Here is a 14913-nt window from a genome sequence, read left to right on the forward strand (position 1 = left end):
AGAGGCGGATGTTGTCCAAGAAAAGGACAATGCTGGACAATCCCGCTCACCCACTGTTGGCGAGTCACAGAAGCTGTTCAGTGAGGCCCAGATGCACCACCAAACGACACAGGAAGTCATTCCTGCTGTTCAGTTCCTCCATCTAATGCACAGTATACAATGCACACACCCTAACGATCTGAACATCCTTTACAGAGGATGTCGGTATAATAAGAAGGCCATCTCAGTGTCATATTTAGTTTTTTGTACTGGAATATTTGTTTATTAGAACTGTTATTATAATATTAGAACTATTTGTAAGCTATTTTGTTACATCTTGTAACTTTGTAATATATTTTATTATTTAATATAATTTAGGTAGTTGCTGTTCTTGCTGTCTTGGAGTAACTGTGACCACATAATTTCTGCAGGGATTGATAAAGTGTTCTGAATCTGAACTAAAATTCTTTAGTGTGATTAGACTGTCGTTTTCCACGTGAGGATCTGATCAGCTCCGACTCTCTCTCTCTGCAGCTGTCAGTCAGTTAAACGTCAATGAAAAAAAGAAATGCTTCTCTTTTGTTAACATTTATTGTCCTTTGTTGCCATAAATGACAGCACTGGTGGCAGAGGTTTTGTCACAACCACAGATGTGTTCATCCACTACGTTACATGCTTTATGTGTGTGTGTGTTTGCAGTGGTGTCAGCGAAGCCCCAGTCCCCAAAGCTGCCGAACCGGCACTCTCGGCTGAGCTCCTTCGTTGAGGTGACTGCAGACGGCCTCACCAGTGAAACCAAAAAAACAGGCAAACGTAGCGGGCACCTTGAGCTGCAGTGGAACGAAGACCTCACCCTGTGAGTGAGCACCACACACGCTCGGGCTCTCATGAGAGCCAGGGTTTTATTGTTAAAACAATTCAATAGAACATTAAATTAACTGCATGCATCTGACAGTTTTTGGACTGTATTGCTGTCGTGGTAGTGCTCTACCACATCTAAAATTTAATCGAGATTTTGTACTCGTTTCCCGTCAGCTTATTTAAAACATTTTTCCTGAGGTAGAACTTGCGCACCATCGCTAAAGACGATGAGGAGCAGGATGCAATAATAAAATGCAGCTGCTGTAAGCAGAAGCATTTGTAGCTTATGTATTCTTCATGCTGTTTTGCAGTAATGTGACGCCACAGAGTCGTCTGGATCTAAAGCTGTGGAGCTGCCACACCCTGAGAAAGGAGCTACTGGGCAGCGCAACCATAGACCTGCTGGACACGCTGCGCTCACACGATGGCAAGAGTAAGAAAAAAACACACACAAACACCCACACACAGTTTGGAGTGACCATGCATGTCGAGCACAATTTCACTGTATGTGTTTCTCTACCTTACTTAACAGAGGTTTGTGCATTTTTCCTCATTGTTTTTTTCCTGGCTATTTGATTAAAAAAAAAAGAAAAAAATATATAAATTTTCTCTATATTACTTTGAGTAAATGAAATTACCTAAAAATTGCTCTTGGGCATTTTTATTACAGTCCTGGTGAATTTCCTTGGATGCAAAGTCCAAAGCCTCTTTGGAACTGTCAGAATTACTCTGATGATATGCAGCATACCCAAACAGTGTTTGCTTTGGTGTAACCAAAATTATTAGCAGTATAATTTACAGTCTGTATACAGGACATATACATTCACATACAGAAAGGTTCTGTGTCTTCCAGAGACTTCATTACATCATCATGTAAGCCACGACCAACCGCTATGAGGGAAATTCGAAAATATTGCTGTAAATACACGACAGACACGGTCAGAGAGGGGCTGCTGAGACTCTGAGACTAAAATGCCGACTCCAAATCCATGTGCAGTAGTTAGATTAGATAAAATAACCTTAAAAATTACACGCAGTGGCTGAGGCTTTGCAAAGAGTATATAGACTTTTAATTTTTCTTACTTTTCTTTGTAGCATTGGAAGTTCTGATAGTTACTTGTCAGTTATTTCAAAATCAGGCTGTTGCAGCTTATCTTATCCCACTTTGACAGAAGCTCACCATACTAATAAAAAACTTTCTTTATCACCAGCAGATTTGGCAAAAAACTAAAAATACTCAAGCTTACAGAATAAGTTGTTTCTTTTAAAGAACGATGTGCTGCTAACTAACACCAAGGGTGCCAGAGCCTTATTCACATGCCTGTGGTTTTCATCCACTCAGAGGCACTTAGTGAAGTAAGACATGCAGATGTATAACTGGCACAACACCTGAATTTTCTTTTTACTTTCAAAGTAAGAATGTGCATAACTATTGTAAACAGTGCTGAGACAGAGAGTTTTATTTGATATTCACACTTAAACTGAACAGTAACACTGATTGGATGTCTCAAACCTCTTCAGTAGCCTCAGTGATGGTGACACATTGCCAGCTAAGCTTAACTTAACTTTGTTATGAACTCCTCAGAAAAGATTTCAGTGTTCTGTAACTTTTGGCTTGATAGTTACTGCTAAATAACTCCTCTGTAAGCGTTTAATATTCTTTACCCTTGCATATTTGACTGAGCCAGACAAGTCTTAGAGTTATAAGACTGTAATGTAAGTATGTCTAAGATGGTGCCATACTTGATGGATCTTGCTTATCTTGATCTCTTATCCTGTATTGGGGTAGGTTGAGCACTAGGATGCAATGGCCTTAGGCGTCTCCTGCTTGAGCCTGCACATTCAAACTGCAGAGAGTGATCTTCCCTTTGCTACTCATCTTAAAAGATATACCCACTCTCTAACAAAAATGTCAAAGGACACATTATTACTGACATTTTATATCTTATACATGGTCTTCTTAGATGTAATTGAACAAATGAAAATATTTATAAAAACATTTTTAGTTTAGGTGCTTTGTCGTGCTTTCATCTGTACAGATAACTTTGTAGACAATTTTTAGGAAAAGTCTAATTTTGCATTTGTGTTTGAGAGCCTGATAGACACATGTTTACTGCCTACTTCCCATCCCGGTCTTTATCTTAAGTGTAGATGGTATTAAGCCTACCTCCTGGAGAGTGTTGTGTGCTTGGCTACGTGTTCTGAAGACATTTTACCGTAAAAAGGATCCCGTGATTATGCACCACTTTTCTCTTTTCTTTGGATGTCAGGGTCTTTATGTTGCCAAGCTCCTTATTGTGTCCACCAATGTTCCTGTTAAACTAGTGTTCCTGTTATATCCGATGGATTTATTTTTTAAAATCTGAGGATTAACGGTTTTTGAGTTGTACTTCAACTGCAGCTGTGTTTTGGATTCACAGCGACAGCTTCCAGATACGATGGAAGCTCAATGATGAAGAAATGCCACACCTGTCCTTTAAAAAAAGGGAGCGGTACATGCTAAAGAGCTTTAATTCATAAAGCCTGAACCCTTCATCTAATTTAAAATGAAATAAAGCTGCAATTTATAACTTTAACTTAAATATCTTAGAGAAACATTTAAAACAGGATTTTTTTTGCTTTCATCCCTAGCATCCTCCGCTGTCACACCAACCACTCTGCATGTCCTCCTTTAATACATCCATGAACCTCCTCTGAGATCTTTCTCTTTTTCTCCTCATGTCCAAACCATGTTAGTCTTACCTCTCTAACTGTGAAATGGTTTGAGCATTTAAACCATTTAAAAAACCCCAAAACCAAAAACAAAGTGGATGTGAAAACAAAGCCTCTGAGCCAAGCAGGAAGCTGTGGGCAGATTCAGTGCATACGTGCAGTGTGGAACTTAATCTGGCAGCTAGACGACTTACCTCATGTAAATGCTGCAGTTAAAAACAACTTTACACACTGGACGTGTGAGGGGATCAGTCAGACCTTCTGTATATCTGTTAACATGCAGAATATTTTCCAAGTGAAATGGGGACGACATCTTTGGAAAACAATCCTTTTGGTATTCGGTAACTTCACGCTGTTTTCCTCTGTTAGAGCAATAACAGAGGATGTCCAGTTTCCTTTGTCCCTCTGCCTTCTCAGTCACTCATCCCCTCTTTCTCTGTTTGTCTGTCATTCTTCCACCCTCTAGTGGAGAACGTCCAGCTGAGTCTGGTGCTGCAGACGGAGAACAAAGGCTCGGTTGTAGCAGGAGGCGAGCTCAACGTCTGTCTGGACGGCATGGTTGTTGATCTGGGCTCACTGCCCAATGGCAGCACGGCAGCAGACAGTGAGTCCTGCCTTTATCTCTCAAGCACACGCACACATACACAAGGGTAAAGGTAATCGCACAGAAATGACCAGAACAGCACATCGCAAAGCAGCCACACCACAGATGTGAAGATTTGTCTCACAGCTGCACCGTGCACAATATAAAAATGAAATAACATGCAGCACATTCAAAGAAAGCTCCCAGTCAAACATGTAGCCTTGGAGAAGCACACAGAAGTGCATGGCAAAGCTTACACCCGTCAGGCAAGCTATATTAAAGTGAACACACACACAGTTTCCCACAGAAGCCCAGACAGCTTATTAGTACAGAATACACCGCAGTATTAAAGTTTTTCTCCTCCTCTCCCTCTTTCCCCTTGCTCTTTCTCTTTAATATTTTGTAGCATTGCCAGAAAGCAAACACACACACAGATATATCTGTACAGTGAGATGCTTGTGTGTCTCTCCGCCCTGGTAATGAGTGCTGGAAAAAGCCAAAGGGTTCAAAATAGTCTAAATCGCTTCTTCTTGCCCTCTTTGCTCTCAGGTTAAATACAGTTGCTGTTGACATGTTCTGTAGTGGAGTTTTTTTTTTTTTTTGCCATGGTGACACAAGAGCTTGTTGGTACATTGCTTATGTGGTGACACTGGTGACAGCCGAATGCTGTTTTAATCTAATGTCGGTTGTTCTCTTTAATTTTTATTAGTTTTTAGAGGGTCTACTGAGAATCAACAAATAAGTCTAAAGATACCCACATCTGGATAACTTTACAGATGTGGGTGTCGACAGGAATCAGATGAAACGTTAGGCAGATGCTTAACAGTCTTACTATATTAAAAGTACTTTAAATACTGTTTATTAAAAACAGTGGGACTGGAAGCCTTCTATGTTTTGCTGGCCTACTTTGCCTCCTGCTCTATGCTGTGGCTGTACAGTAGCATGATGCCTTAACATTTTACTGTGTTTAGTCTTACTAAAGACAGCCAAGTAAAAGCTGACATTGTTTTCAGCATTTAAGCAAGATTATTTTTTTTCCTCTCTCTCTCTCTCTCTCTTTTTAAAAATGTAAGTGTCCAAAAAGCACCTTTAACCTCAGTTAATTTAACTCTAATTATTTTATCTTGCTGCATATTGGCTTTTTCAAAGGGGAGGTGATTCAAATTTCAAAGCTTCATAAATACTCTGTTTCCCGAAACCTTGTCCCAGCAACCCACAGTCACTGAGTTCTCTACGCAGCTGCCTAAACCTTTGGAAATTAAAGTATTTGTTGGTTCCCACGCAGGAGAAGGCCTTAGGACGATAACAAACATTTCCAGGGAGCCATAACCTCATTTCATAGTGCAATTAAAAATGGCAGGAATAGTGAAGGTGAACCTTAAGGTTTGGTCGACTGATGCAACTTTGCATTTGATTTGCCTTTTTAATCCTAGAAACAGTTCTCTCAGTTTATCTGTTTAACTGCAAAAAGATTCAGCTTGAAACTTTAAGATTCAGCAGACTGTGGTGTGATGATGGTGCAGTGTTCTGCTATGTAGCAACACTTTTACACAAAAAACCAAGTAAACCTTTACTGCAGGTTTGAAGCATGAATGTTGAATGTTGGGAATAACCTGAAAACAAATGCTTCAATAACTGAATTGCTTTAAATTATTAAATTGTTTTTAAATTATTGTTGCTTTTTTATCGGAATTGTCTAAGTATTGTAGACTTTAACCAGCAGACTCCATCCTTTGTCAGTAGTTGTGAGTAATCAATAACTAGTTGTTCCTAATGTTATGAACATCCTATACTGTGACATTTTTCACTTATTTCATTAGGAAATACCGGCGTGCATTAAATGGATGTAGGGCTGCTCGATTATGGCAAAAATGATAATCACGATTATTTTCACTGAAATTGAGATCTCGATTATTTGACGATATTTATTTAACAATGTATTGAATAATGGCTTTAAAGATTGTCAAAAAATAATATAAAATAGTGTGCAAATACTGATAACAGTGCAAATGTTTGCAATATAAAAAATAAATGAAAAATGTAAACTTCTATGTTTAGTGAACTTTGTAGTGTTGCTCTGTGGTGCAGCTACGACACCGTAGCAAAGTTTACACACTATGTCTACTTGATCCACGTCTGACTCCGCGAACCCATAATGTTTCCGCACCACTGAAGTCGTTTTACCTCTCTTTTCAACCAATGGCATTCTTTCTTCAGCAGCCATTATCCTCTCCTCTCCAAATAACTTCTGCTTAGCTTTCCGAACTTTCCTCGGGTCCTCTTAATTGTTGTGACGCGTGATCGAAACGCAGAGAGGTACGCTCGATTTGCCACACGGAGCAGCGCGAGAGTAAAGCACGAGGGAGGTGCTAATAATCGGCTCAGTCATTTTTAATGATCGTTGAAAGCCCAGATCGTAATTTAGATTAAAATTTGATTAATTGAGCAGCCCTAAATGGATGTATGTTTTGTAGCGAGAGTGAAGGGGTTTGCTCCCTCTTCACATTTTTGCAGTTTTAATATTAATGTTAGCAGTAATAGCACTGTACTTTACATGGAAATAACAGGACATGGAAAAGTATTTAACCACTTGTGTTTGTCAAGTCTGAAATGCCATAGTGCTTTTTTTTTATGTTTATATTGATTATATGTTTATAGTACAATCACCATCAGTCATTCAAGCTGTAACTCCAAGTAACGTCTATCATAGAACCAGGATCATCTTGATAACCTTTTAATGTGTTGACCAGATGTGTTACACTTATTTTATCTAATAGTCAACACACATGTTTGCTCATCTTCTTTTGTCTTTAAATCTAAAGTGTGTTTTCAAAAGTGGCCATATTCGGCTTTGGTGTAAATTATGGAGAAAAAGTCAGATTTTTATAACGATCTTAAGTCTCTTCCACTATTTTGATGGTAATTTCATGTACATTTAAATGAATGAAGTTTTCATTAGCTTGACAAGTAGTTTGGCCTTCCTCCTGGCTCCTTTACATGCAGTCATCATCAAAGATCACAGGTAAAATGCTTACCTTACTTTGACTGCTGCAAAGGAGACCTCCTTTGCAGCAGTCAAAGTAAGGTAAGCATTTTACCTGTGATCTTTGATGTTTTCTGAGAGTACAGTGCTGTTTCATATTTCAGATATTTCTAAATATTTAGATAATAGAATTTAATAAATCACTTTTTTCACAAGATATTTTTGCTTGAAATAAGTGAAAAAAAAATCTGCCGATGGAACAAGTGAAAATTCTCCAGATCCAAGATGCACTAAAAACAAGTTCCTATATCTCACTGAAATGTTACTCCGTAGCTGATTGTGTCTTATTTTAAGTGTGATGAGATATTTTGAATAGAAATTAGACAAATATACTTGGTAAGATTTTGAGTTTTTGCAGTGTAAACACCATAGCATTTCAGGATTCATCCTCACAACACATACGATGAACAGCTGGAGGTGTCTTAGTGTGCAAAGTCGTTTTTTCCACTTAGAAAAAGAGCTGCTGTTGAAAGTCAGAGAAGCACTGACATGCCTCCGTGGCTTTGACATGTTTTAACATCCTTCCAGTGGCACAGCAGGCCATGGGTAATGTCATGAAGGCTGTTAAATTGATGTTGTATCACACCTCTGCACCGGATTTTGACAGCTGCTGTCTTAATGTCTTGGAACATAATGCTTCCTGGTGCAAAACACAGTAAAAATTCTAAAAATTGACCACCTCCTCTGCCATTTTCGCACTTTCCAAAGACAAGCAGAGGGCCTGGCCTCCAGGCCATATATCTGACAAATGAAAGTGTCTGAAAAAGCAGCAGCAGCAGCGGCTACGCTCTTGTTAGTCTCAACAAATTTCCTTTTATTGCCCTTGTGCCAGCTCGCTTCTGCCAAAAACATCTGCACGCTCTGTCCGCCTTCTGCCGTCACATTCCCGGTGACTCAGGCGTCTTCTCATTAGAAACTGTTATTTTTCACTGAGAGCACTTTGAGTTTTAGAAAGCGCTGGATCAGCAGAAAATATTCTCTGTATTGCTTTTATCTGCTTTAACTGTATAAAGACAACAGTTTTAAAGAATTTGGATAAAGTATTTGTTATGCAGTGGGTAGCTTCAGGTGTATTGTGTCATACCTGATGACAGTTACTGTAAAGTTAGACTAGAGAGTATTTATTCATTTCACCAAAGCCGGTTGTTGTTTTTAGTAGAGAGTTTAGGTGATGTTTAAATAGTGTCCCAGTAGTCTGTCTGTCCGGCCAAGAATAACAAAACAAGAATACCGTTACACTTAAATCAAGATATTAAAAGAATATATGACACTGTGTAACTGTGGCCTCAGTTGATATTTTATCTTCACATTCATGTATTGCTATTCCCAAACCAATATAAAATGATTCCATAGCTTGCCAGGAAGGATTTCAAACACTTCACACACTTATTGACTCTCAGTCAACAGAATTTTCCGCTCCCAAGCACTACACTAACATTTTGCCTTCCTTTATGGTTTGGAAGCAAAGACTGGGTCTATGTTTTTTTTAAACAAATACAGTGTTCTTAATCTGCTCTTAAAGCCATAGCGAGGTTCCATGCATCCATCTCCTCTCCTCTCTGTGCAACACACACACAAGGCTTCATAGAGCGCCACACAGAGCCTGCAGTGTATCCTGCTGAATGAACACAGCCAGCAGTGAGGCCTGAGGCCTGCCACAGCATGGGCTGCGTAAATGTGTCTCTTTGTGACTGTTCAGATGTGAAGAGAGGTTAAGAGGAGGTGTGCGAGTGTGTGCATGCTGTTGTAACATATATCTCCCCGAGAGGGACAAGATGGAAAAACAAATCCTGTAAATGGGGCTTTTTTTTTGTAAGTCCTCACTTAAGAGGAAGGCAGGATAATTGTTTGGATTTAAATGCGCATAAGAATCATACACAGTGTTTTTAAGTTGTAAGGACACAGTTGCCAAAGTCACTGCTGTTTCTGCGGCAACTCTTTCCATATTTGCATGCCAGGACTTCATCACAGTTAGCACCAGATGAATAATTCCACTAAATCAGTGTGGACACAATGAATCTAAAAGTTCACGAAAAAGGAAAAACATTGTCCGCTAATATTTTGTGGACTTATCTGTAATTTTCTGACTTTTAAAAGATAATTAAAATAAATTTCTGGTGTATTATTTATTCTGGATAGTATTTTTCCAACATCAACGGATCAACCCAGTTTCCAAAAAGGTTGGGGCTCTGTGTAAAATGTGGATCAAAGCAGAATGCAATCATCTGCAAATTCTATCAACCCTGAGTTTAATTGAAAATGGTACAAAAACATCAATGAAACAATTCGTCCATTCTTTTTTTTTGTTTTCTAACTGCCTCTCCAGTTCAGGGTCGTGGGATGGGCTGGACGCTCTCCCAGCATTGATTCGCTCAAAATGCAAACGGTGTAGTTTTTTTCAGCACAGAAAAATAGATGCTGCGATATGTGTTGTAACAAAATCAACAAAAAATAAAACTAATAATCAAAGAGATGCAGAGAATCCTGAATGGTGGGTCATCTATGGTGTCCTCGCGTGGAAGTGAAAATCACTGCTCAGGGCTCTGGAAACGGAAAATCATTATCAGACCGCATTGCTTGTTGCCACCTTTTTTTCTTTTTTTTTTTTACTCAAAATATTTTTATTGAGATACACATACAGTTTACAAAAAGAATGGAAACACAAACAGTGGTTGCATTGAAGACAGAGCAGAACTCCTCATGTAGACAGGTAAAGAAAGTTAACACCAAAACTCGGGAGGGCCGATTAATGTTGACAAAAACCTTTCCTTGCAAAGACTTCAAGACTAAGACATGACATGAGATCAGCAAGTCACTGAACATGGGTGGGCGGGGCAGCAGCCTTCCACCTCACCAAAAATTTGCCAAGGCAGGACAGATCCAAAACATGTGGGTAAGATTGGCATCATCAGACCCGCACCTATTACAGCGGGGGTCTAAGCCAGGATAAATCTTAGCTAATTTGGGTTTAGATAAGTGGGCCCTATGAAATACTTTAAATTGTAATAGGGAGCGCAGAGTGATGTGGAATTTACCAGAGTGAGGACTGAATCCCAAACTTCATCTGACACCCAACTCTTTTCTCCATGTGGATTTGAGGCCTTCAAAGCGAGCTTAAGTTACACTGCAAAGTTTATTATAGCTTGTTGGCACTTTTGATACTACATGTGTATATGTAAGTTATGGAGCTGCTATCTAAAGCTAAAAGAAGGTCTTGCTTTTTTCTGCAAAGTCACACTTAAACATATTCGGCACATTTTCCAACAGCATAACTCTGTAATAAAACAGTTTACTAAACTGCTCTGCAGACCTGTCGTCGATTGAAAACACTTTGTGCATAAACAACAAGGAGTCTCCAAACTATCCCATATTGCCTTTTTAAACTATCAGCCTGGTGGCAAGCCCATGTTACAAAAATCTGTTGTCTGTTTGTTCCCGTTTGTGCTACAGACAAAATTCAGATTGTTTCCAAAAGAAGAAAAGACAGGCTTTACAGAGATATGTTGTTTGTCACGGCAGCACAAAACCTTCACAAGGTACTGTTGGCTGAACACAGGCACAAGAATCAGCTCGGCCTAGATTTTAGCATGCGTGCTTCACATGACTGTATCTCCTTAACCATTTTGACCTGCAGAGAAAGTTCAAATGGTTCCTGAAAGATGATAATTATTATGTAATTTTACAGCCCAAAATACAAAATAAGTCCAGGCAATCTGTGTGATATTTGGGTGCAAAATGTTTAAAAACGACATAACCTAAGTGCAGTGTTGTCATATTCAAAATAAACAGGGAAAAAAAAATCAAATGTCCAGATCTTTAACAGAGTACTTTGACTTTTTGGATAATCCTTCCATCCAGCAGCTAGAGCTGGGTGCAGAAAGGTTAGTGGGGACATCTCATTTTTACACATAATTTTGTAAAGATTGAGTAGTCGTGATACAAAGCCAAGCTTGCATGCTGCTCTTTTGACTTTGATCTTCTCACCAAAGGCTTGGCATGAAAGCGAATGAGCGCGTTTATGGAAAAATATGGAACCATTCTTTAAAGTAAGACCATTTTCTGGATATAAATGAATGAATGCAGTGAAAACGAGGCCCTCATAATGCAGTTAAACAAGCGTGCATCTGTAATTTGAGCGTGTGTGCAGGTCAAAGGTTGACGTACAACGAAAAGAGCCCTCCACCCCCCAGTTTTCTGTTATCTGCAGCCTCTCCACACACATAATCACCAACATCAGGAGCGCTTTTGTCTAATTTGTTGCAGAGAATTGCGTAATTGAGTCTCATTGCTTGCAGCTCAGTAGTACAATCGCCTTCTGTGATCCTGGAGCAGTGTGCATGGTAGCGAGAGGTGGGGGGGGGGGGGGGTTTCCTCTTCAAGCTTGCAGGGGCAGCGATGACAAAGTTGAATGCAACTGTGTGTGTGTGTGTGTTTCAGGGGGAGGAGAGGTCTGAAGTGTGCCCTCCAGATCCTGGGTTTCAAGCTGAGGCACTTGACTTTGTGTGTGTTTTTTATGTTCTTGTGTCGAGTGTCGATGCAGATGTGTGGGGGGGTTTTGTTGTTTTGTTTTGGGTTTTTTGCACTTGTGTGTGAGCGCACATGTGTTTTACATTCTGCAGAGTGTGTGTGCTCAGCCGTATGTGAGCTGCTTGAATATACAAAGTGCATAAAGGTGGGAGTGTGTTACTTCTGGTGATGTCAAGGGGCTCTGTGTTCTCAGTCTGAACGCAGCTCTGTTAGTTTGGGGGTTTGCTCACTTCCCCTGGCAGCTTTTCTGACACACACACACACGCACGCATGTGGTGGGTTTCATAAACAAACCCTTATATTTCAACTTTTGGCAAACTTTGTAACTGTCAGATTTGTACATACACACTCCACATACTCACAGCTTCCTATCCCACAGAAGCAGGAGCCACATGTAAACCGCAGCACAGACACCCTCAGATTATCCGACCCACTGACTAACACTGAGACGTCACGCTAGACTGTGTTAATTAAAAGGCTAAATGTGCCAGAGTTGTGGAACTCATTAAGAGCGTGAGACAGAAATTCAGCCAAAAGTGTCACTGGAAGATGTATATATTGTGGTATAGCATGTATCCACAAGAAGATGTCCATGGATGAGACGTTACAGTCTGCAAAACGAGGGCAACTATGTGATATGAAAATCCCAGTCGCTGCCCAATGATGTCTATATATAGGGACTGATATTAAAGGGTGGTGTCGCTAACACTGAATAAAGAGACTGGGTAAAAAATAAACTAATTTCATAAATGCTTAGTTAAATACAAACTGTGCATTTTGGAAGTCACAATGAGGGATATGGAGGGTTTCGATGATGAAGGATCATTTACACAAATACATGACTGGAAATGTCTAAATGCAAACATATGCAACATATGATTTAGATAAGATAACCTTTATTAGTCCCACACGTGGGAAATTTGTAAATTCCTTGTTATGTAGAGTTTAGGCAGTGTAGGAATTTTAAGACCGATACCAGTACCGATATTTCATGGTTTTAAAAAGCCAATATTTTGCTCATGTACACAAACCAGATTTCCCAAACATTTGTTATTGTAGTTACTTTTGAATCCTAATATCACGATACGGGTTAAAAATAAGCTTCATTTGCAATAAAATTTTATGCAATGAAGACCCGTTAGGATCATCATTACAAATCACAAATGACCAGTTGATGACTGTCTCCCTGGTGCTTCATGTAGACCAGGGACATCAAACTTTGATAATTGGGCCTTGAAGCATGAAACTACATGATAAATGTGTAAAATTACAGAAAAGGTCCCTGTAGTCCTTTGCTAAAACTGTCCTTTAATTATATAATTAAATAAACATACATTTCTGTAGTAAATTGTGGAAAAACTGCAGCTTTTCTGTAATTTTATTGTTTATCTCTCTATCAATAGGAAAAGCTGTAAAAGACCACAAATACAGTTAAAGGTTTAACTGTGTTTAAGGTCCACTCTTTCATATTTTTAAAGCTGTCCAGTGGGTGAAATTAGAGTCTTTGCTGGGCTGATTCTTGGCCCCGAACCTTATCTTTAACACCTCTGGTGTAGACCCTCATCTAAGTGTTGTCATAATCAGTTCATTTGTCGCCCTGGCCGCAAGTTGTGTGAATGTGTTCATTTTGTATTGTTGTTAACATCAGTGAACACCTCTGGGCTTGGCCTAATCGACCTCTTTTATTGGAGTCTTAAATCAAAGGTGTTCTCTTTCACAGGGGCTAATCCGAGTGGACACTGAGGTTAAACAAGTAAGCCAAGGCTTCCAGTCTCTCCATAGCAGCTGCGTGACTGAAAAGTGTGCCCTCTGTTATTTTCACTGAAGTTTAGATGTTGAGAAGGCATACGACCTCAGACAGACACACACCAGAGCAGTAATTGGACCATTACGCGGGATGGGGGATGATGAACTCAGTGAGCGGGCTATGACACAATGGTTTCTCCTCAAGACCACTGTTTATTTTTCTGTATGTCCACCAGGTCTGCTCACAAGAAGCTCTTTCATAGCTCTAAAACAGTGCTCTGTGTGTGTGCATGTGTGCAAGTATGTGAGTCAGTGAGACATTACCTGTTTTCTTTACCTTAGATAGCGGGATATGTAAATGTGTAAACATGGATGCCGTTTGAGGCTTTCGTGCCCACGGCACAAAGGAAGGTGGTGTGTAAAGGAGAAAGTGAGTGTTAATGAAAAGCGCGTTACAGGCCTGTGGCTTTCAGTCACAGTTGGGACTGTATAGTCACACATTCCCTCACACCGCCAAGACCGCATACCACTGCGCACACAAACCAGCACAGACTACATGGTACATACAAGTATGAATGGTCTCTATTAAACCGCCAACTGTGCTTCCACCACCACATGTGTCAGGTCTATATGGCTCTCATTATTATTTTATTTGTGCACACAAAGCCTCAGTATGAGCACTTTCTCATTTACTGTACAGCTCTGAGATGCGGGGACAAGTAACCACCACAAATTTCATAGTGAGATGATAAATCTGCGTCTTAGAAGACACTGGGACTGATAATGATGATGTTAGGGAAGCTGAACTTATTGCTTAGTGAGTTTGCTTTGAGTTTTTTAGCCAGGATTGTCAATACTTGCTTCAAAGTGTGATTTTAAAAAGTTAATTTGTCTGATTTGTCTAATTTGTCATGTGGAATCATTCACTAGCTATATATAGTTTACAAGCAACTGAAGTTTTTTTTGTGCAGCAAATCAGTTGTGTATGTTGTATTTGTATAGTTTTATGATTATTGAGATAATTTCATCCAAAATCCATCCATCTTTTTTTTTTTGTCCAGATCAAACATCTGAACCATTCAGAGGTTCAGTTGAGTGATTTGCTGCCTTTGAGCACAACTGTCAGTCATAGACGCCTATCCCTGTACAGCCGTTATAAAGAAGACAAACAATGTTTTAGTACCAGGTTGTAAACCTCTTTATTTAATTGCTGAAAATGGACATTTTCTCATACGAGTCCATGGGGATTGTCTCAAATTTAAAGCCAGCCTCCAGTGGCCATTGGAGGAACTGCAGGTTTTGATGATTATAGAATGTGTTTGCTTCATTTGGGCCCGGCCCTGAGGATTGTCACTTGGTCCAGATTGACAGATGTGAGCCCAGTTCTCACTATAGTGTATTTATTATGGAAAATATAACATTTCTAACTGTATATTTGACATTTTATGTCTGTGAAGGTTCT

The 14913-nt window shown here is 39.6% G+C and overlaps 1 protein-coding gene across 2 annotated transcripts in view; it reads left to right on the forward strand.

Annotated features, from left to right (window-relative positions):
- The window catches only part of wwp2 (WW domain containing E3 ubiquitin protein ligase 2), a 60890-nt gene that overhangs the window by 7753 nt on the left and 38224 nt on the right, over window positions 1-14913 (forward strand). For both annotated transcript variants that reach the window (XM_063477632.1, XM_063477633.1), the window contains exons 3-5: window positions 679-835; window positions 1152-1273; window positions 4019-4156. In XM_063477632.1, coding sequence (XP_063333702.1) covers window positions 679-835; window positions 1152-1273; window positions 4019-4156 — 417 coding nt within the window. The remainder of the gene's footprint in view (window positions 1-678; window positions 836-1151; window positions 1274-4018; window positions 4157-14913) is intronic.

Source organism: Pelmatolapia mariae, linkage group LG7 (assembly GCF_036321145.2).
Source record: "Pelmatolapia mariae isolate MD_Pm_ZW linkage group LG7, Pm_UMD_F_2, whole genome shotgun sequence".
Lineage (NCBI taxonomy): Eukaryota > Metazoa > Chordata > Actinopteri > Cichliformes > Cichlidae > Pelmatolapia > Pelmatolapia mariae.